This window comes from Microcaecilia unicolor, chromosome 2 (genome assembly GCF_901765095.1).
Source record: "Microcaecilia unicolor chromosome 2, aMicUni1.1, whole genome shotgun sequence".
NCBI lineage: Eukaryota > Metazoa > Chordata > Amphibia > Gymnophiona > Siphonopidae > Microcaecilia > Microcaecilia unicolor.
Genome location: NC_044032.1, coordinates 242,857,293 through 242,880,644, shown reverse-complemented (window position 1 = coordinate 242,880,644; position 23,352 = coordinate 242,857,293). Strand labels below are relative to the sequence as shown.

The 23,352-nt window shown below is 42.5% G+C and overlaps 1 protein-coding gene across 2 annotated transcripts in view; it reads right to left on the bottom strand.

The window, feature by feature from the left end:
• The window catches only part of MAMDC2 (MAM domain containing 2), a 207,194-nt gene that overhangs the window by 59,070 nt on the left and 124,772 nt on the right, over positions 1 to 23,352 (bottom strand). For both annotated transcript variants that reach the window (XM_030193853.1, XM_030193854.1), the window contains exons 7-9: positions 22,080 to 22,173; positions 16,280 to 16,426; positions 11,340 to 11,605 (exon numbers count right to left, since the gene is read on the bottom strand). In XM_030193853.1, coding sequence (XP_030049713.1) covers positions 11,340 to 11,605; positions 16,280 to 16,426; positions 22,080 to 22,173 — 507 coding nt within the window. The remainder of the gene's footprint in view (positions 1 to 11,339; positions 11,606 to 16,279; positions 16,427 to 22,079; positions 22,174 to 23,352) is intronic.

The window sequence follows — 23,352 nt, the reverse complement described above, 5'->3', positions numbered from 1 at the left end:
CGGAAAATGGCTGATTTCCCATTTTCCGAATTAACGGCCATGTGACAATCCAGCTTATTTTCGAAGGAGATGGCCAGCGATCTCCTGAACCCGGCCAAATCGGTATAATCGAAAGCCGATTTTGGCCAACGCCAACTGCTTTCCGTCGCAGAGCCGGCAAAACGTCAAGGGAGCGTGTCAGTAGGGTAGCGAAGGCGGGACGGGGGATGGCCGGCTTCGCCCGATAATGGAAAAAGAAAGCCAGCCTTGATGAGCATTTCGACAGCTTCACTTGGTCCCTTTTTTTTCAGGACCAAGCTTCAAAAAGGTGCCCCAACTGACCAAATGACCACCGGAGGGAATTGGGGATGACCTCCCCTTACTCCCCCAGTGGTCACCAACCCCCTCCCACCCAAAAAAAAACCCCCAAAATATTTTTTTGCCAGCCTCAAATGTCATACCCAGCTCCCTGACAGCAGTATGCAGGTCCCTAGAGCAGTATTTAGTGGGCGCAGTGCACTTCAGGCAGGTGGTCCCAGGCCCATCTCCCCCTACCTGTTACACTTGTGGTGGTAAATGTTAAGCCCTCCAAAACTCCCCCAAAACCCACTGTACCCAAATGTAAGTGCCCCCCTTCATCTCTAAGGGCTATGGTAGTGGTGTACGGTTGGGGTGAGTGGGTTTTGGGGGGGGGGGATTTAGGGGGGCTCAGCACCCAAGGTTAAGGGAGCTATGCACCTAGGAGCTATTTTTGAAGTCCACTGCAGTGCCCCCTAGGGTGCCCGGTTGGTGTCCTGGCATGTCAGGGGGACCAGTGCACTACAAATGCTGGCTCCTCCCACGACCAAATGCCTTGGATTTGGCTGGATTTGAGATGGCCGGCATTAGTTTCCATTATCGGCAAAAAGTGATGCCGGCCATCTCAAACTCGGCCATCTCTGACATTTGGCCGGCCACAACCGTATTATCAGAACGAAAGATGGCCAGCCATCTTTTTCCATAATACAGTTCGGGACTGCTCTTTGCGGCGCCGGCCAAATAGATGGCCGGCCATCTATTTGGCCGGCACCATTCGATTATGCCCCTCCACATTGCCACAAAAATTAGCACATGAACCTTATTGCTACTTTTTTTTTTTAGATGGTATGAGCCCATGTGCTAATCCCGTGCTAATCGGTTCACACGACAGTGTGGCTACGCTAACTGAATGGTTCAGATATGCCCTCTCTCCACCTCCAGACACTCCCCCTCAGTCAAAACGTTTATTTTTTAGTGCGTGGGTATTTTTATTTGTTACATTTGTATCCCACATTTTCCCACCTATTTGTAGGCTCAATGTGGCTTACATAGTACTGGAGAGGCCTTTGCAGGCTCCGGTATACACAAATACAGGGTGATATTGTGGTAAGATCAAGTTCATGTGGCAGAGCCACATTAGGGAATTGGAGAATGGAAGATTATGTTATGTCCATTATGTGCTTTAGTTTGGTTGTGTTGCAGAGATTAGGCATTTAAGTTGCATCGGTAGAGTATGCCTTTTTAAACAGGTTGGTTTTTAGTGATTTCCGGAAGTTTAGGTGGTCGTACGTCGTTTTCAAGGCTTTTGGTAATGCGTTCCACAGTTGTGTGCTTATGTAGGAAAAACTAGATGCGTACGTTGTTTTGTATTTAAGTCCTTTACAGCTTGGGTAGTGCAGATTTAGATAAGATCGTGTTGATTCGGATGTATTTCTAATTGGTAAGTCGATCAAGTCTGTCATGTAACTCGGGGCTTCTCCGTAGATGATTTTGTGAACCAGGGTGCAGATTTTGAAGGCGATGTGTTCTTTGATTGGGAGCCAGTGTAGTTTTTCGCAGAGGGGTTTTGCGCTTTCAAATCGCGTTTTACCAAATATAAGCCTAGCTGCCGTGTTTTGAGCGGTCTGAAGTTTCTTTAAGGTACATCCCGCATAAATTCTATTGCAGTAATCTAAGTGGCTTAGTACCATTGATTGTATCAGGTTGCGAAATGTTTCCCTCAGGAAGAATTGCTTCACGCGTTTGAGTTTCAACATTGAGTGGAACATTTTCTTTGTTGTGGATTTCACTTGGCTCTCTAGTGTTAAGTTACAATCCATGGTAACGCCGAGGATTTTCAAGCTGTCTGAGATAGGATGGGTGTGATCTGGGGTGTTGATACTTGTGGGGATGTCCAGGCTGTGTTGGGATGAGAGGGGATTTTACCCACAGTAAGCCTTTTTAAGCTGTGGTAAGCACGTGTTAGTGCTTACTGCAGCTATGGAAGTTAAATGGGTATTTGCAGACTAGCATTTAAGCGCTTTGCTGGCACTTTCATGGGTATGGGTACACATTAGGCTTGCCAACTAGATCCAGATTCACCCAATCCTGGCAGGTGAATCTGGAACTAGTTAGCAACTCTAGTATACATACATGCAAGGGGTGTATAAATATCGGCACCGAGATTATATAATTGTTGATATTTTGAGGGACATTTTCAATATGATGTCTAAGTTAGACTTTGAACAACTTATACACACAAACCAGGATTCATAGTCACCAACTTCAAGAGAGTGCTGTAAAACAGTTCACACCAGTATAATGTCTTTCTTCTATGTTTGTGCAGCGCTGCGTATGCCTTGTAGCGCTATAGAAATGCTAAATAGTAGTAGTAGTAGTATAATATAATAAAAATATTATTTATGTGTATAGAGTACCCTCAGATATTTACCACTATAACTGCAGTCAATAATGCTGCTACAAAGTGGCATAGCACTTCTTTCATTGGGTAACTCTAACAAATTTTTTGGGAGAGCAACATATGCTCGTTTTTATATGCTTCCCAATCACCTCAGTGCTATAAAATCACTTATCACTTTTAAAATTGTATATACTAGGTGAAAACTGTGCACTTATCTCTCAAGTTCTTGCCTCCTAGGCAGAACTATTTTGCCTTGCTGAAACATTCGTCAGTTGCCTTCCATTATGGCTGTAGGTACGCCCTAGGCCCACCCTAATCTGCCTTAAAAATGCCCCAACACGCCCCCTTGTGATTTGGACGCACTGCAGACAAAATGCATAGATTGATGTCTGAAAAACGGGTTTTGAAAATACTGATTTGGATGTTTTGAGAAGAAATCCGTCTAAATGGTGCTTTGTGATGCTTTTTGGACATTTTTCTCTTTTGAAAATGAGCCCCTTTGCATAATCTGACATTAACCACATTTTTGGAGGACACCATTTTTTAATAAATCACAAATATATATTGGTTAATGAAAATCATATTTGGTGTCAGAATATTAGATTTATGTTTAAATGACTTTCTACTGTTTAGTTACTGTACCGTATGTACATTGAATATGGTTTATGCATCTTTTTTCTCTGTTTTGTTTATTAGAACCATTACATCAACACCATATTTAATCACCAATGAACACATTAGTCCAGTTATTATTTTTATTATAGGTTCTTATCCATTCCTGGGTGTTCTGAGCCTCCCTTTGGCAAACAGTGTAGATATTTGGATTTCACAGAGTAAAATCAGTCACAAAAAAAGTTTCTTTTGAGGAGTAGTTAGCAAAAGCTAATAATTCTTTGGTGTGGCAAGAAAGAAAACATTCAGAGCATGTAAGAGGTGGCACCACTTAAAACAATGTATTAATAACCTCCTATCCATCCCAGATCCAGCCTAGCAGGGATCAGTTATCCCCACCCTTCCAGAGGCCTCCACTAAGATTATATTTACTCCTGCACAGAGCAGGGCTCCTCTATTGATGCTGGTGCTATGGTAAGAGCAAAGCAAACACAGCGGGGGTGACACGAACGATGATGCAAAAACAAAACGTCCAGTGGACTCAAAGAGTTCACATCAGAAGCTTTATTAAAATGGAATGGACTAGACACAAATCGTGCTTCGGCCAAAGAGGCCTGCTAATTTTTAGCATGCGCTAACATATAGAGTCACTGCTAGACAGACAGCATAGCCAGCAGCGACTCTATGTGTTAGCGTTCTTGTTACTGACACACATTTACTGGGTATTACTCCATTCTCTATACTGTCAGAGCGCTGAGTTACTATATAACCACGACTTACAGGCAGGCTTCTGTGGCCGAAACACGATTTGTGTCGAGTCCATTACATTTTAATAAAGCTTCTGATGTGAACTCTTTGAGTCCACTGGACGTTTTGTTTTTGCATCATCGTTCATGTCACCCCCGCTGTGTTTGCTTGGCTTGGATTCCCTGCGCAGAGGACTTTTGTTCTTCTGTGTTTGTCGATTTCTTCTGGCCATGGTAAGAGCATCACTATTAGCCTGGATACACTTACCATCTCCTCTTGAAAGCACCTGCAGTATCTGCAGTGGTGATTGCACATGGTAATTTATAGTATTCTGTCCATGCCCATAACCCGCCCATTCGCCACACTTTTCCCTCGCACTGCCACAGCAAGCAGCTACTTTGTGAATTAGTGTGAGGCAAGTGTCATGGCCATGCAGTAACCGTTACCCTGCGCTAACTGCTCACCATGTTTAGTAAACTACTACTACTACTACTATTAAACATTTCTATAGCGCTACTAGACTTACGCAGCGCTGTACAAATTAACATGAAAAGACAGTCCCTGCTCAACAGAGCTTACAATCTAAATTGGACAGACAAACAGACAGCTAGGGGTGGGGAAATTGCAGTGGTAGGGGTGATAAGTGAGGGTGAGTCGAAAGCAGTAGCAAAGAGGTGGGCAACAGTGGAGGAGTGGCCTAGTGGTTAGGGTGGTGGACTTTGGTCCTGGGGAACTGAGTTCAATTCCCGGCATAGGCAGCTCCTTGTGACTCTGGGCAAGTCACTTAACCCTCCATTGCCCGCCACATTAAGCCTGCCATGAGTGGGAAAGCGTGGGGTACAAATGTAACTAAAATAAAATAAAATTATTGTGTATTCAAAGTAGAATTTATGCAAAAGTAAAAACAAGCCTGGCATGTCATCTAATGACCCACACAAACACACTGGAAGAGCAAGTTCGCCATTTTCATTGCTCACAGGAAGAATATAAGTACAGGATACAAAATCTAAATTGCCAATATAAGTGGTGGTAGTAGTGAGGGGGGGGGGGTGTCTACATTTCAAACCTTTTGAAACTAGAATTTGTATGAAACAGCTGAATTATTTGGACCTTTCCAACCTCATTAATTACCAAAATTTAGTTTCTTTTGAGAGAGCTGTGCAATTATGAAAATAAATTCAGCAAATACTACACAATTCAAAACCTTTGCTGAAATGCAAAGATTCAAATTATATTTATAGGCATGGTAACAATGTGCAATGGTCTTTATATAACAGATACATCCCTGCTTGCTATATTTAGACGTCAGACAATTATTCTTCTCACACATTTGCACATAGGTGGTATTAATTACAAGGATATTAACAAACAAGATGGCACTGAAAATTCTAAACTGATTTTCTCATATAAAATAAAGTTGACAAGAAGGCTTTTAGGTACAGTTTATTCTGGGTATATAAGTCTCATATCTATCTAAGCTAATTAGAAGGCTATAACTATTTAACTTTTAAGTACACTGCATTCTTCTACACAAGGGGTTCTGAACCCAGTCCTTGGGACACACCCAGCCAGTCAAGTTCTCAGGATACCCAAAATGAATATGCCTAGGATAGGTTTGTATGCACTACCCTCCATTGTATGCTAATCTATCTCATGCATATTTGTTCCATCTTATTTGACCAATAATAACTTCAATACATCTTCCACACCTACACATACAAAAACATCAACAATAACCTTCATTGTTGTATTCATTAAGCATAAACTCTTCTCATTCATACATTCAGACAAAGTCCCCAGTCAAAAAGTCCCCCACCCTTGATCAACTTTACTACAATAACGTCCAACACTCCGTGTTTGCCCAAGACGATCCCTTAGCTTTTTACATAAGTACATAAGTATTGCCATACTGGGAAAGACCAAAGGTCCATTGAGCCCAGCATCCTGTTTCCAACAGTGGCCAATCTAGGTCACAAATACCTGGTAAGATCTCAAAAATGTACAAAACATTTATACTGCTTATCCCAGAAATAGTGGATTTTCCCCAAGTCCATTTAATAACGGTCTATGGACTTTTCCTTTAGGAAGCCGTCCAAACCTTTTAAAAACTCCGCTAAGCTAACCGTCTTTACCATATTCTCTGGCAACGAATTCCAGAGTTTAATTACACATTGAGTGAAGAAAACTTTTCTCCGATTCGTTTTAAATTTACTATATTGTAGCTTCATCGCGTGCCCCCTAGTCCTAGTATTTTTGGAAAGCGTGAACAGACGCTTCACATCTACCCATTCAACGCCACTCATTATTTTATAGCCCTCTATCATAGCTCCCCTCAGCCGCCTTTTCTCAAGCTGAAGAGCCCTAGCCGCTTTAGCCTTTCCTCATAGGGAAGTCGTCCCATCCCCTTTATCATTTTTGTCGCCCTTCTCTGCACCTTTTCTAATTCCACTTTATCTTTTTTGAGATGCGGCGACCAGAATTGAACACAATATTATTTCCTAGAGTCTACTGCAAGATCAAGTTAGAGCTTACAGAGAAAGAGAAAGCGAGCCTGAGTAAAGGTTGACTAGAGCTGTCATCTTTCATCTCTGTGCTAAGAGGCATTGAACCTTGGCATCTTGTACCCACTACCCTCACAACTTGAAGTGATAACTGCTCTGCAGTACCTGGCTACTGGTTACTTCCAGAGGATGGGAAAAGACACATCAGGTAAGTCTTTTCTTCTGGAGACCATACGTGCCTACACACTTAACTATATTCAATATCTCTCTTCTGAGCAGAGGGGTGTAAACATACAAATAATCTTTTACGCAATAACTTTTTTTCTCCAATGTGATAGAGATTATCAGCTACACTTATGTAGGCTTGGTTCCTCAGGGTGTCAATAAGCCATCTGCTGCAGCCATAAGCATTTTCAGTGAACATTGAGGCCTGATGTGACCACAGCTTGCTGGTGACAAATGTGGGTGGGCAAGTTTCCTGGTTCATGTCCTTGATGCCCAAATACAGAGGCAGAACCCCTTTCTGAGGATGTCTACTTGGAATCCTGATCACATTGTTCTACTGAGCATATGCTGGAAGAAATGACTGCTTCAATGAAGTTACAGATGTCTTCATAGCTTGTAGCATGTCGTAACATTTTGATATCTGTAAATGTTAAGGGTTCCTCCTGAAGATCTGGTGGCTAACTGTACTTCTCCATATCCTTTGCCTCTGTCAGACACCTTGCAAGTGCATTTTTGGGCTGCTAAAAGGATGGTTTGACTCACTGGATCATACTAAAATCTTCTTACTGCTAGTTCCTGCCAAAGTCAACAGCTTCTTTGTTTTTCTGCATCACGCTACACAAACATGTGTTTTTGGCACCATCTTCCCTGACTAGAGGAATCAGCTGAGATGGTAAAAAGAAGGAATGACAATGATGTAACTGAAGATACTAAAAAATCTAATGCCTAGTGTCAAATTTCATTTAACATTGACACTCGTATTCACTTCTGTACTCGCTCACAAATTAAACCACACAACTACCATCTTTCATGGAAGAAAACTTGGCCGCAGTTTTATTTCAATATCAACCAATCAAAAAATAGTTACAAACTACAAGTTAACAAGCGACCTTCAAATGACCTTATCATCTATGTTGCTAGTTGGTACCGAACTAGCTGCCCAAATTCCATCAAATATTTTTAGTTATTCATGATATGTATTTCAGTGAGACCTACGGTGTAGACAAGGCCTCACCTCGTGGAGGTCTCGAACACAAGCATCTCAAACCACAAAAAAAATAGTAATTCAAACCATAAATGGAGGCTGCTTGACAATGTTCATTGCCTTTTCCCACTGCTGTGACTCCCTACCCCCAACCCAAAAGAAACAATCACACCAATACAAACAACACAGCACAAAACAAGAATGTTAAACAGCAAAATTCTAAAACAAAACTAATAACTCCCCAAAAGGGGTGGGCAGGGAAGGAGCAAAATGATCAAATTTAACACCTCCATGTTCCCGCTTCAACCACCTAATGCCCTAGCCCTTCTTCACAGAAGATCTCCTCAGCCTCAACATTCCATTTCCGCCTTCCCGCCTTCCCACAAATCTAATCACATCCCAGCTTCTATTAACCCTTTCCTTCTCAGCACCACTCCCAATACCCTAAGGGCTCTGTTTACTAAGCCGTGCTAGAGGTGCGTTAGTGTTTTTAGCACGCGCTAACTGTGTAGATGGCCATAATATTCCTATGGGCGTCTACATGGTTAGCACGTGCTAATTTTTAGCATTCACTAAAAGCGTTAACACACCTTAGTAAACAGGACCCTTAATTAAATTCCACATTAAGTTCCCCAAACCTCCTCTTAAAAGTATTTAATTTAATTCCAATTTCTTTTAATATAATTTTAATTTTATACCCAGCAGCTCCACATAAATTAATTAATTAACTTTACTTGGATCTTCCAATTCTGTTATTAAATGCTTCCTTCTTACAGCATGAATAAACTTTAAACTAATTTCCATGCCACTAAGCCTCCTTTTTTCATTTAACCCCCCTCTCCCCACCCCATCCCACATTATAAATGCACTACCCAGGTGGCAGACACTTCAGCTGGAGTTATATTGTTATATTGCCCTCAAGTAATTCCTTGGGCTTCCTTCAATATATACAACCTAACACCATTTAATTACAACAAACATAAAAATACACATAAAATACTACAACACTGAGTGCATGATCAGGCCCATTTTATATAAAGACTGGAATTGAGATGTCCAGGTTGGGACATGCTCCATTCTAGCAGTATTTTACAAAGGTTCTGCTGTACATGGAGAGTTTTGTGAAACACATATAAGGGTGTGTATAAGTGCATGTGTGGAGGGAGCCACCATTTTATAAATACACACATTGGAAAAATGAATGGTACAAACTCAGCAGCTTTCACATGGAGGTAGTTATCCCATTTTACATGCCTAGACATGCAAGTTCTGCCGATTAAATGATGAGGCCGCGAATATTTTTTTTATTCATTTTGAAGGTGGGAATAAACAATGTGGGATTATAGAGAATTATTCACTTAATCCCTCATGTAAAGCCCTGGAATTTTTCACTTAATCCCTCGTGTAAAGCCCTGGTTGAAATGAACACTTTTAAAACATCCGTGTGTGCCTTTCAGAGGTTGTAAAACTCTACAGAGGAAAATACATGCAGATTTTTGTCCCACCCGGTGTGGCTCACCATTGTGTAAACAGCATCTTTCAGTCATCACTATTTTCACGTGTATATAATCTTCATATGTAAATGCTGCTATTTCTAAAATACCCCTTATATATAAAACAACAAAATAAAAAAATATATGGATTCTTACTAAGGGGTCCTTTTACAGAGCTGTAGTGGAAAGTAGTCTTAGCTTGCCCCTACATGGATCTTTCCCACACGCTAAGGCCATTTTTAGTTAAGCAGGAAAGTGGCTGATTTTTCACTTTCTGAATTATTTATTTGTTACATTTGTATTCCACATTATCCCACCTTTTTGCAAATTAATGGCCACGCGCTAATGTTGCCGTTAGCATGCAGTCGTTACCAAAAATTAGCACGTGAGCCCTCACCGCCACCTATTTTATACATGGTAAGGGCTCATGCACTAATCTTGCGCTAATTAGTCAGCGTGCAATAATGTAGATGCACTGTGGGGCCATTTTACTAAGGTGCACAGGCGCCTACATGCGTCCAATGTGCGTCAATTTGGAACTATCACCCGGCTACCACATGCCACGGGCGGTAATTTCATTTTTTATGCGCATCCAATACAAGTGGCAGAAAACATTTATTATTTTCTACCGTGTGGCACTAACCGGGCGGTAATCGGCAGTGTACGCACGTTGATGCTTACCACCTGGTTAGCACGTGAGACCTTACTGCAAACTCAATGGGTGGCGGTAAGGTCTCAGGCCGAAAATGGACGTGCGCTGGTTTTAATTTTGCCAGACGTCCATTTTTGGCCACCCAAAAAAAGGTCTTTTTTTCCAGGTATGTTGTAAAATGGACCAGCGCGTATCGAAAACACGAGCCTACACCAGCGCAGGACATTTTTCGGCACGTCTTAGTAAAAGGGCACCAACTGATTAGCGCAGAAATGCCCACTCTATGCCCCTTCCCAGAAAAATTGTAAAATATTTTTTTACCACGTAGTTTGCACGCGCACATTTAGAACTTGCCGCAGGGTGTGCTCAGTAATCCTGTGGTAAGCTCTTTTAAGCTGCATAAGCACGCATCAGTGCTTACCACAGTGGAGGAGTGGCTTAGTGGTTAGGGTGGTGGACTTTGGTCCTGGGGAACTGAGTTTGATTCCCACTTCAGGCACAGGCAGCTCCTTGTGACTCTAGGCAAGTCACTTAACCCTCCATTGCCCCATGTAAGCTGCATTGAGCCTGCCATGAGTGGGAAAGCGCGGGGTACAAATGTAACAGAAAAAAAAAGTTGGGTAAAAGGAGCTCCTGGAGAACAATGTTGGGCACCAAAGTTGTTACTCATGGAAGTACTAAACAAAATGGATTATTCATTCATTTCTCTTAAGAGTAATCACTGCTGCTTCTTGAGGAAGAAATCTATATTTCCTTGGAAACAGAGAGGTGCAATACTGCCCAATTACCCCTAAGGCGCGGTGAGCAGCGTGCATTAAATTGTGTGCATGGCCAATTTACATGTGCCACTCAACTTTAGTAAAACTGGATGAAGGAGTTAAAGAGGAGCACGGTCAGGAGAGGTTTGTACTCGTGTGTAATGGACAATGTGCGCCAAATTCTCTATAGGTAACCCATATTTGGGTGTGAAAACCAGAGAGTCGCATGTAAACTAATTAGCTAATCAGACATTAACAATCAAGCACTACCCTACAGGAGAGGAGGGACAGAAAGGATATGATACAGACCTTTAAATACTGAAAGGAATAACTGAATAATGAGCCTTCTCCAGGCCATGAAAAACTCTTTTTTGTAGGAAAAAAAGTACCAGTACTCATTATGAGTGGTCAGCTACTTTGCATTACAGGTAAGGTCTTCACTATCCTTCCTGCAGCCTCAACCCTCACATAAAGATAAAGAAACTGAATGGAACCTCCTAGCATCTGTATTTGAATTCAGCTCTATCCCTTACTGTTAATAATAATTTAAAACTACAGTTTGTACCGATATCTTTCTGATTCCCAGGTCCTTGGGTGAGACCTGGAATAATGTAATTAAAACCAGTCAACATTAGCAGTGATGTGCCAAACATGAAGACATAATAATGTTAAAAAATCCTGGCTATTACCTGGCAAGGCATAGGCTTATAGATGGAGATTTCAGTTTGAAGCCAGATCCCTTTAGAAGACTCCAAGACAGACCAGATTTTTTCTTGAACCACATGGTTCTCTTCAAAGATATAAACCGCAAGGGAATCGCTCATTTTAGAAAATCCATGTAAGGCATAATAAAACCGCAGACAGTACTGCATGCTTCCTGGCAAAGATGGACCATATAGGCGTCCAAAGTAGCCGGGCTGCGATGTAAACCTTGTGTTAGCCAACATGAAATAACCTGCAGAACAGAAAAAGTTGTTAGATTTATTTTAACAATCTAGAGAACACTTTTAACATTTCAGTTATGTCAGCAGATTTCTCCTGTGTTGGCAATTTCTTTAGCAGGTTCATAAATCACATCAAACCTCATTTTATAGGGTTTTCAGTTGAAAGTAAGGCTTACTTTGATCTTGGCCCCTTCACAGCTGCCTCAGGTCCACCAAATCTAGCACTTGTTGGCTGGGATGTAGGTAAGCATGAGGTTGTGCCCGGACTCTATTGGTCAGTGACTCTAACGTCAGTGAGTGACATTAAAAGATTATCTAATGTCACACCCAAGATCTTCAATTATGATTCGAGCTTGTATCTTACACCATCAAGTTAAAACTACTAATTAAACACATCTAGCGAGGATGACTTATAAGTAGAAATTCTGTCTTGTCAGTGTTGAACTTTAATTTAGATGTCATGGCCCAGTACTCTAAGCACTGCAACCTCTGCCTAAGTTTAGGTATAACATCTTGAAACTCACTGTCAAAAGAAATATAGATGGTTAGAGTATCTTTATAACTCCTACGGTGAAATGGATTCTCTGCAAGCTATAATTGGCTTTTATTGGATTAATGTAAATTTTATCTAAAAATACTGTACGGGACCTTCCAGACCACGAGGTCCCTTCTTCACATATCAATAATGTCTACGATGTAGCATCTGAAGAAGGGGCCTATTTGGTTTTTAAAAGCTCATATACAATATTCTTAGATACATTTATGTGCAAAGGTTTAGATACCTCTGGTCAAAACATATACCTGTATTGTTTCTAATAAACACCCAGGGCTATTATTAGAAAGAATGGGCCAGTGTGGGGCCTTGAGCATCTGCACACGCCCAAGGTCCTGCACCGGCCCAGCGCCATATCCATAAGATGAGGTAAGAAGAGAGATCCAGTCATTGTGGGGAGTGGAGAGGGTAGAAGATGGAAGACAGCAATGCCGGTTATTAGGAATTCGGGGGGGGGGGGGGAGATGGGGGGGTTGGCTATTATTATTAAGGGGAATCTAAATTTGGCTTGAAAATGAAATGTACAGGGTTTTTCGATTCTGAAACGGGGAGGGGGGCATTATTAGAGGTGGGCTATTATTAGAAACAATACAGTATTTCAGTGAATCCCTACATATCAGAAGCTGACACAACCTTCACATGGTACAAATTTAAACACAACAACTTTCTGTACATTTTAATGCATAATCACTATTTGCAAATTTTATTTCCAGATTCACAAAAAAACAGTATAAAAGGTACCAAAATTTGTGCACCCTTTCATTCTATAATGTCTCCTTTGACAGAAATAACAGCTTTCAAATGTTCCCTGTAGCCAGCTAAAATTCTTTCTAGTTTTGCTTTTGGACAGACTTCACATTCTTTCTTGAAGAACTTTTCTTGCTCAGAAATATTCATGGGTCTCTCGACATATCTTCAATAATATTCTAGCCTGGGGACTGTAATCGTCATTCCAAAACCTTCATTTTTTATTCCTGTATGTACATCATGGTTGATTTTGAGGTATGTTTTGGATTGCTGTCTTGCTGAAATATCTAACATCTTTTCACCGACTCTGGATATCAGCTTCTAAGATATGTTGATTCATTTATAGAGGGGTCCTATTACTAAGGTGCACCGAAAAGTGGCCTACGCTGGTGTAGACGCGGGTATTCAACGTGCGCAGGTCCATTTTTCAGCACACCTGCAAAAAAGGCCAAATGGACATGCAGCAAAATAAAAATTGGCGCATGGTCATTTTGTGCCTCAGACCTTACCGCCACCCACCGACCTAGCAGTAAAGTCTCAAGCGTTAAAAGGGTAGTAATGTTCTACGTGCGTACAATCCTGGCTACTGCTGCACACCAGAAAAGTGGATACTCATAAAAAATGAAATTACTGCCCAGGCCACACGGTAGCCAGCCGGTAGTTCAAAATTAATGCATGTAGGCGCCTACGCAGCTTAGTAAAAGGGCCCCAGAGACCCCTAAGTTCTGCCTTGCTCAGATGGTAGAGACCTCTAGTGGCTCTTCTCAAGTACTGCACTGTGACCAGTTTTTACCATTGCATTTTCCAGAACAGGAGTGGGCTCTCCTGATCAAAGAGGAATGCTGGGAAGAGACCTTTCTTAGAGGGAAACTAGGACTCTTATAAATACCTAGCCCAAACGGTATCACCTGTCTTGGTTGGACCACTAAACTGTACATCTAAGACTGTCTAAATCAGCACTCTTGAGGAAGAGGGAGCCTTTGGCTGGATAAGCCACTGCAACATTACTAACAGAGATGTGAAGGAGTGAAAGTAAACATCTAAGGAACATGAAAGAGAAACAGGGAGCCCCTGATCCTGGAAAAAGAGAAGATACAGAGGGTCCGGAGATGCAGCTGTATTGTACCTGTGACCGGACCAGCTCTACAAGGTATTCTGGGAAAGGAGCTACAGTCTCCACGTAAAACAGACAAGTGCTAAGTGACTGTAGCTGTTAATATTTTTTCTACTGTGCCATTATTTGATTTGTGTCAACAACAGGAAGACTTGTGCATACAAATATTGCTGAATAGTGCTCAATATGGCAGTACCTGGCAAAATCGTTAGCGTGCCTTCACCATGACCCAGCTGTTCCCTCTTTTCATACAGATAATTCTATGTACACTAAAGTTTTGTTTGCACAATGTTACCCTCATGAGTCTTCTGAATATTCACCTCGGTGTCTGTTAGTTTCATAGCACTGGACCTTTTCTACGGGCACATGTTCTGGAGATACTGCTTCCAGAAGAGGGCGGGGTGACTCTATTCAGACACATAGCTACGATTCCAGTTCCAATTCTGATGGTGCTTTTGTCTTTGTGTGTGTGGTATGGACACATGTCTGCTTCAAACTGAGATGAGACAATCTTACATTCCTTTGCTACCAACAGCAGAAGGCACACAAAGTCTCCAGTCTCTTCCAAGGCTGTACTTATCAGAATCACTCTATGATCAAATTAGAGAATTCACTATATTATCAATGTGACTGCCAGTCCTCTCCATTACACAGTCAGGTATTAATCTGCAAACGAACCTTTTCTGGAGATGCGAAGGCAGTAGAATGAGAGGACAAGAAATGAGATTGAAGGGGGGCAGACTCAAGAAAAATGTCAGGAAGTATTTTTTCACGGAGAGAGTAATGGATGGTTGGAATGCCCTCCCGTGGGAGGTGGTGGAGATGAAAACGGTAACGGAATTCAAACATGCGTGGGATAAACATAAACGAATCCTGTTCAGAAGGAATGGATCCTAAGGAGCTTAGCCGAGATTGGGTGGCAGAGCCGGTGGCGGGAGGTGGAGATGGTACTGGGCAGACTTATACGGTCTGAGCCGGTGGTGGGAGGTGGGACTGGTGGTTGGGAGGTGGGGATGGTGCTAGGCAGACTTATACGGTCTGAGCCGGTGGTGGGAGGTGGGACTGGTGGTTGGGAGGCCGGGATAGTGCTGAGCAGACTTATACAGTCTGTGCCAGAGCCGGTGGTGGGAGGCGGGGATAGTGCTGGGCAGACTTATACGGTCTGTGCCCTGAAGAGGACAGGTACAAATCAAGATAGGGTATACACAAAAAGTAGCACATGTGAGTTTATCTTGTTGGGCAGACTGGATGGACTGTGCAGGTCTTTTTCTGCCGTCATCTACTATGTATGTTACTATGTCACTTCCACATATGTACACTTCCTGCCTATCTCTGAGCTTTTCTATCCCTATATTTTCTTCTTTTTCCATGCTTCTGTTTTTGTAATATATTTTATTGAACCACACATGTCAAAAGAAATAGTAACCAGCAAGGTATTTTTGTTGTTGTTGCTTTTTAAGAACTGTAATTTCATATTCCTAATGTGTTAGTGTTTTTATTTGTTATTATTCTCTACTGTATCTTGTTACAGGTTTGGCATTTGTAGTTTTTGTATTCTCTTTTTTTTGTGCACGTGACGTACTTCAAACCAAGAATTGTACATGAAAGGGCTAGATTCTATATATCACATCTAAAAAAAATACGCTTAGGCATACTCTATAAACCACGCCTACATTTGTGTACTTTTTAGAATATGCCTTAATTTCCACGCGATTTATAGAATATGCCGAACGCCCATCCGCATGACTAAATTTAGTCCCAGGCAGTTAAACTAAGTAAAACATGGTGTAAATGCCGACGCTTAAACTAGGGACGGACTGAGTGTATACTATAACAATGCACATAGATTTTAGAAATGCCAATGACCCGCCCATTCTACCCCCCCTAGCCACGCCCCCTTTTCAACTATGTGACTTCTAATTTACGCGCATCACGTTGCAGAATATGCTTAGACAGCTGTGCTCGTAAATTCGAATTAAAGCCAATTAATGTCAATAATTGCTTGTTAATTGGCAACTATCAGTGTTGATTGGCTTGTTAACTAATTAAGTTGTGTGCGCAAATCTAGCATATGACCAGATTTGCGTACGCAACTTAGTTGCGCTATACAGAATCCTGGGGTAATGCGTAAAATAAATAAATGCATAAAGAACTCTAGTCTTTAGTAAAGCAATACATAGTACTGCTGCCAAGCCTTGAGGTCTCATCCATCACAGGTTGTATAAATGAGTGTTTATTTTCTAAACAATTTCAAATCAAACATGGTTGTACCTAATCCAGTAGTATGATCCCCCATCCTGTACACATTAGGCTTCACCTTCACTCTGTTCCAGCCTGAGCCATCCTTGCGGTCCTGATGAAAATTACACAGATCGTCCTCAAAATTGCAGCTCACTTCAGCTGCATCAAAGAGAATTCCTGCAGGGACAAAAAAAACTGAGTCTGGCTAGAAAGTCGATAACATGTGCATGAACATCTGAAGTGTAAGCTACTCCAAAACACAGTGAAGACAAGAACTAAAAAAAAAGCTGCTGCTTATATTTTGGCACATAAGTTAGGAACCTATTTTCAGCTGGATTTAGATGTCTACTTACCCAAAATGTAGGTGCCTGAATCTGCTTAAAAAAGGCACCTAACTTTAGGAAAAAATACAGTAGTACCAGGGCTGCTGAGGGGAGGGGGCACGATTCCCCCAGACCTGGCCTCCTAGGGGGTCCGGCGCTGAGGTATGTCTCTCTCCTGCTCCTGACAGGACCCAGGTGATTGCATCCCGACAGGAGCAGGAGAGAGAAAACGTCGGCACCGGGCCCCCCTTAGAGACTGGGGAGGCAGGGCAGGCAATGTGGTGGAGAACAGAGCTGGAAAGGATTCTGCTGGCGGGGTTTGAGGACCCCCACCAGCCAAGGTATGTGGAGTTGAAGCAGGGAAGTGAGGCACAATATGCCCCTCACCACTTTGGGCTCTGGCCCCCCTAGCGGTCTGGGGGGGGCAGTAGCGGTGGTCCTGGGGGGCGGGCGGCAGCGATGGTCCTGGGGGGGGGGGGGCTGGCAGCGGTGGCCCTGCCCTAGGCCCAACTCAGTCTCTCAGTGGCCCTGATTAGTACATGTTATCTGCAGTAGAGCCCATAGGAATACAATGGGTCCTGTGGCAGATAACATGCACATGTCTTTAGTGAAAGACTCCCTAAATTTAGGACACCTGTTAACTCTTAACTTTAGGCACCTAGCATTAGAAATTAGAACTGAGTTTCTAACCTGGTTCCGTTGACCTGGCCCTTCTCTTTTCCATGTCCATTTTTTTTAAGTACCTAAATTTTGGTGCCTACTAAAAATAAGTTTCTAAGGGGCCCTTTTACTAAGCTGCATTAAGCACTAATACACATTTAAAACAGGAAAAATGTTACTTTTGCCATTTGCGCATGCTAAGAACGCACTGGTCAATATTCAGCCAGCAGTAGTCAATGTTTTTTAAAGCACTGACCGTCGCCGGGATGATTAGCCCCCGATATTCAGTGTCAGGCCATATGTGAGCCCCTGGCATTGAATATCTGGGGCTAAATGCCACTGAACTTGCCGACAGAGCTTATTAGGATCCCAACCATTATTCAGACTTCTCACAAGGTCATGGCAGCCATTTTCCAGATGCTGCCACTAGGGACAGGAGTGGGGGGGGGGGGGGGGGGGGGGGTTCGCGCCTACCCCCATTAGACCACCAGGGTTTGAAGGTAGGCCTGGGAGGGGCTTACTGAGATGGGGGTGGGTTCATTGTGGGGGGCAGCAGGGAAGTATTTAAGTTCGCCGGTCAGGGTTGGAGGGGGAAGGATGGAGGAGGGCCATTTTGGAAGGGCTGCAAAGGTAACCAGGCACCATCTGAAATTCAGACCGGTGCCCAGTTGCTTTCACTGTATAAAGGAGCCCTTTGACCAAACTGTGTTAAAAAGTGGCCTTAGTGCATCCTCATATGGTTCACTTCCACGCACTACGGCCATTTTTACCGCAGGTGTAAAATGGCTGAATTTTCTATTTGCAGTATTAATGGCCAGATGCTAATTTTCCCATTAACATGTGGCCATTAGTGCATGAGCCCCTACTGACACCTATTTTGTAGGCAGTAAGGGCTCATGCACGGCAATGTAGCTGCACAAACCAATTAGTGGAGAACACGCCTACTATCCGCCCCAACCACACACCAGCGTTAAACAATAAATGTTATTTTTAGTGCATGGGTAGCATGCAGGATGCCTGAACACGCCGGTTAGCACTGAAAATCTCTACTAACCAGCTAGCTTTGTGTACCACTCTTTCTCTGCCCTAACTTCGCCTCTGCACCGCCTACAATTTCAACATGGGCGGACAGGCTAGTCCTGGACAGGCGATTTAAGCGTCCAGGAGCCTCTTCTTTGAATATCGACCCTGCATTATTTACTTTAAAAAAATGTTTTGAGGGGGCATGTCATGCGCTGATATTACTGGTGTGCAAACTGGCTAGCGTGTTCATAACATAGTAGCCCTTAGCGCCACCTAAACAGGAGATGGTAAATGCTCCTGCATTAATTTTTGAAAATGGCTGCACACTAATACTGCGAAGATGACGCAAAAAAGGAAAAGGAAAAGAGAAAAAAAGAGAAAAAAGCAAAAACGAGAACAAAATTAATAAAGAAATAAAAAATAGAAAAAATAGATGAGGAAAGAAAAAACTAAAAAATGAAATGGTAGGTAAAATGTAAAAATCAGAAAAAAGACGACACAAGCAAAATGCAAAGGATAAAAAAATGATGAATTTATTAGGGTGATATGACTCGACACAGCTGTGTTTCGGCCCAACTGGCCTGCGTCAGGAGTCTGTTACACCATATATGTATTCTCTGATAATGGAAGTCCTTGTGAAGTATTCAATTAAGCACGCCTTTATTCAGTAACACTCTACCTTTAAAAAGGCTGTGTGCACAGTTTAAAAAGAGTCGTTGTGGAGGACTCTGATGTTGTTGATATATATATATCTCTCGTGAACAGAAGTTCTAACGATACTTGTGTTCATCATTTTTTTATCCTTTGCATTTTGCTTGTGTCGTCTTTTTTCTGATTTTTACATTTTACCTACCATTTCATTTTTTAGTTTTTTCTTTCCTCATCTATTTTTTCTATTTTTTATTTCTTTATTAATTTTGTTCTCGTTTTTGCTTTTTTCTCTTTTTTTCTCTTTTCCTTTTCCTTTTTTGCGTCATCTTCGCTGTTTTTGATAATTGTCGTTTTGTGCGAAGACAGGTTTCTTCTGTATTTTTTGCACACTAATACTAACATTAGCGTAAGCCAATGCAAAAACACACATGGCTCAACTACTTGGTTTTACAAACAAACACCCTCTCCAAATCCCTATCTAACCTACTACTACTACCCTGTTTCCCCGAAAGTAAGACATCCCCCGAAAATAAGACCTAGTAGAGGTTTTCCTGAATTGGTAGATATAAGGCCTCCCCCGAAAGTAAGACCTAGCAAATTTTTGTTTTAAAGCAGGGCCGCCGAGAGCCAGACAAGGCCGCCCCCCCCCCCCACCCGAGGTCGCCGGGCCCCCCCTCCACCCACCGTCACTCCCGGAACTAACCTTAAATGCCTCCTTTCACCTTTGCAGCAAGCAGCAACAGGGCAGACCTCTCCTTCCTTCCGTGCTCCGCCCTCGCGGACGTTACGTCAGGCGAGGGCGAGACATGGAAGGAAGGAGTGGCCTGCCCTGCTGCTGCTTGCTGCGAAGGTGAAAGGAGGCACTTAAGTTTAGTTCCGGGAGCGACGGAGGGCGGGCGGGCCAACCCCGATCCAACCCCGATGTTTCCCCGAAAAATAAGACAGCCCCTGAAAATAAGACCTAGCGCATTTTGGGGGGCAAAATTAATATAAGACAGTGTCTTATTTTCGGGGAAACACAGTACTACTTAACATTTCTACAGCGCTACTAGGGTTACGCAGTGCTGTACAATTTAACATCTCCCTTACCCCCCTACGCTACCCCCCAAACTGCCAAATCAAAGCAATCGTGAAAGAGAGAGAACCACTTGTGCTATGACTCCCGGTCAGTACATTCACCAACTAAAATAGGTTTAACATTTTTCAGTTCCCTGGAGCTCCAAGATTCTGTTGCCAAGTCCAGGATTTTTGCCATTGTTCCCTGTCTCTAAGATTTCCCATCTCAGATACTGGGGAAAGGGAAATGGGACTTAATGTACCACTTTTCTGTGGTTTTTGCAACTACATTCAAAGCGGTTTACATATTATATACAGGTACTTATTTGTACCTGGGGTAATGGAGGATTAAGTGACTTACCCAGAGTCACAAGGAGCTGCAGTGGGAATCAAAACCACTGCACTAACCACTAACCTACTCCTCCAACTCTGCTCAACAGGTAGAATTGCTTGTTCTGCTGCTGAGGTTTTGGCTGGGAGGGCAGTTGGGAGGCCATACCAGCCTCAGAATTTTTGAAGGTTTTAATCAGCTGGTGCCCCACTGCCCCTGATGCAGCCATTTATATACTAGCGAAACATGACCATATCGGGCTTTTTATGTTGAACTAGCCGTTAAGCCCGTAGCAACGGGCTAGTTTTTTGTTTTCCTATGGCCTCTACCCCCCCCCTTCCACCAACCCTGTTCTCTCCCCTGCCCTACCCCCAGCGTCTGTTTCCCTCAGTTCCGCCCTCTCCTTCCCTCCCTGCTCCCTCCTCCTCTGATTTCCATGCCCATGTCCAAGCCCTCCTCCCTAATGGGCTGTACTGCTGGTGGAGGCGGGGCTTGGACTTCTACACTCTCAGCGTTCCGACTGTACTGCGCATTTGCAGGTGAGTCGGTCACTTGCTGTTTATATGTTTGATATCTGGGAGCTTTTTAATCTACCAATAAAGACTGTGTTTTTTACAAGATCTGCCTCTTTGTTTTACCCTCCAATTAGCACCAATTTACACCAATTATAGCCAGTCATTGGTTGTTAATGCCAATTAGCAGCTCATTAATCACATTATGGGCCTTATTCTATAAAGGTTATACTCCTAAATTTACACTCCTAATATTTATGCTCCTAAATTACGAGCATACTCTACGCTCCAAAACAGATTATGCTCCTAATTTAGGAGCATAAATTTTAGGAGTGAGCATAACCTTTATAGAATAAGGCCCTATGGGGGAGATTCTATATATGGCGCCTAAAAAAATCAGCTCCAAAATCAGTGCCAACTAAGCGTATTCTATAATCGGCGCCTAGATTTAGCTGCAGTATATAGAATACGTTTAGTTGATATATCAGCGCCTAAATCTAAGCGCATCCATTTACACTAGTGAAAACCAGGTGTAAATCCCTGCACACAGTTTTAGGCGCACTGGGCCATATTATATAACTATGACCGTAAATTTCAGAACACCCATTTCCCTGCCCATAACCACACCCCCTTTTACCTGCACATGTTAAAAGTTTGGCGCACTTCATTACAGAATACGCTTAGCGAGTTGTGCTCGTAAATTCTAGTCAGTGCCAATTAGTGTTCATTATTGCTTGTTAAGTGCTGTTATCAGCGCTCATTAGCTTGTTAGCTTTTGCGCATTGCTACAGAATCAGCGCAGATCTCTGGGCGCTCGATATAGAATCCAGGGGTATGTGTGTAACTGGCAGTATTCTATAACTTGTGTGTGCACCTTTGCATGCTAAATATAAAGATGTACACTCAAGTTTATAGAATTAGGAAGATAGTACCTCCAGACCACTGTTTCCTGAGCGGAAGCCCTCCAATTGCATTGTTGCCAGAGGTGGGTGGTGTTTCAGTGTTGTGATTTCAATCGCTAGGGACAGGCAGGTTCCCTGGAGTCCTGCAGAGCTTGCCTGTCCTTCACTTTTGAATATGTGATAGTGAAACAGCACCCCCCACTGGCAGGACTGTAGGTGGAGGACTCCCGCTCAGCTTAGAGGGAACAGTGCTCCAGACCTCTGTACGCTACAGCTGATATCCTTGAATGATGGAGGAAAAACATAAAATATAAAGCAGAGAGAGATGGAGAAAAATCAGGAAACACTGAAGAGCGAAACCAAAATTCATACCTGTCTGACTCTTGCAATACTCCGGAGAGAAAGAAATATCATCGATAGCAATATGCCCTGCATGGATGCCATTGAAAGCAACTTCAAAAATGACCTGCAAAATGCAAACAAACCACTTTGTTGCCTGCTGATGGTGCTACACTGCATTAACAGTTTATCAAGATACTCAGTTGTTACTGGTAGCTCTTATTTCAAAACGCCACATTGCTTAGCTCCAATTCAAAGATACGGCTTGGTATGGAAAATATTTCACACACTGTAGGGCACTTTCTCATTGCTCTGCATATCTTCTAGAGTCTTTTCCAATTTGCAAAGAATTCACATGATCCTAAATGTTCTGGGGGTTTATGCGTTCCCAATCAGTTTTGTTCTGCACTAAACATTAGTCGTTTTTCTAGATTTTGTATTTTTTTTTTTTTTGTTGTTCTAAATGCAACAGACTTTAATTTGAAGCTTTCATCCATGGCTGCATTTAGTCTTGCAGGCTAACAGTGCTCCAACTAAACTGACAGACTTCAGAACAAATGAGCTGGCTAGAGACATCAGTTCTGGTAGCATATAACAATTTTTATTGAACAAACAAATAAAGATACAAGAAAACAAATTGATGCAGGAGTTCTTCAGTGTTTCTAGATAGTAACCTTGCAGATTAGTAATGCTTATTAAGTATAAATAAACATAGCTCATTATCATAAAACAAGCGTAATGTGCATAAAGAGTGTAAAATGTAAAGTCACCCATCATTCTGATTCAATAAACTACCCGTAATACTACCTAACCTGAAGCATATAGACATCAGTTCTGTTAAAGGTTTGGTATATTTTCTTTCAAAGCAGATTATAAACTGGTGCTGAACATCTTAGACCAGCTGTGTCTTTTGGCCTTTAAAATATCTATATAATGTACTAAACCCCCTGTATTAAAAACATGCCTTAACATGCACTTTAATGAGCTTTAGTTCTCGTCTCCTTCTGTTCTCTTCCTCTCTAGTTAACATGGGAGTTACTAATGGACAGAAGTAAGGGGCATAGGGAGTCTCTGGTCTGTTGATGGTATTTTGAATATTGGCACTGGCAGGGTAGGAATGACTGAGGATTGTTCCTGCCCTGGATATCCTGGGGTTCCATTTAAGGCATAAAGTGGGATGCAGGGAGGGGATAGGGAACTTGCTGGGTTCATTTATAGTGCTCAAGTAGGGTGACAAAGTTTTCAAAAGGGTGGGGGGGGGGTTGCTAAGGGGGAAAATCTGATGTGGGCAGGGGTTATTTGTTGG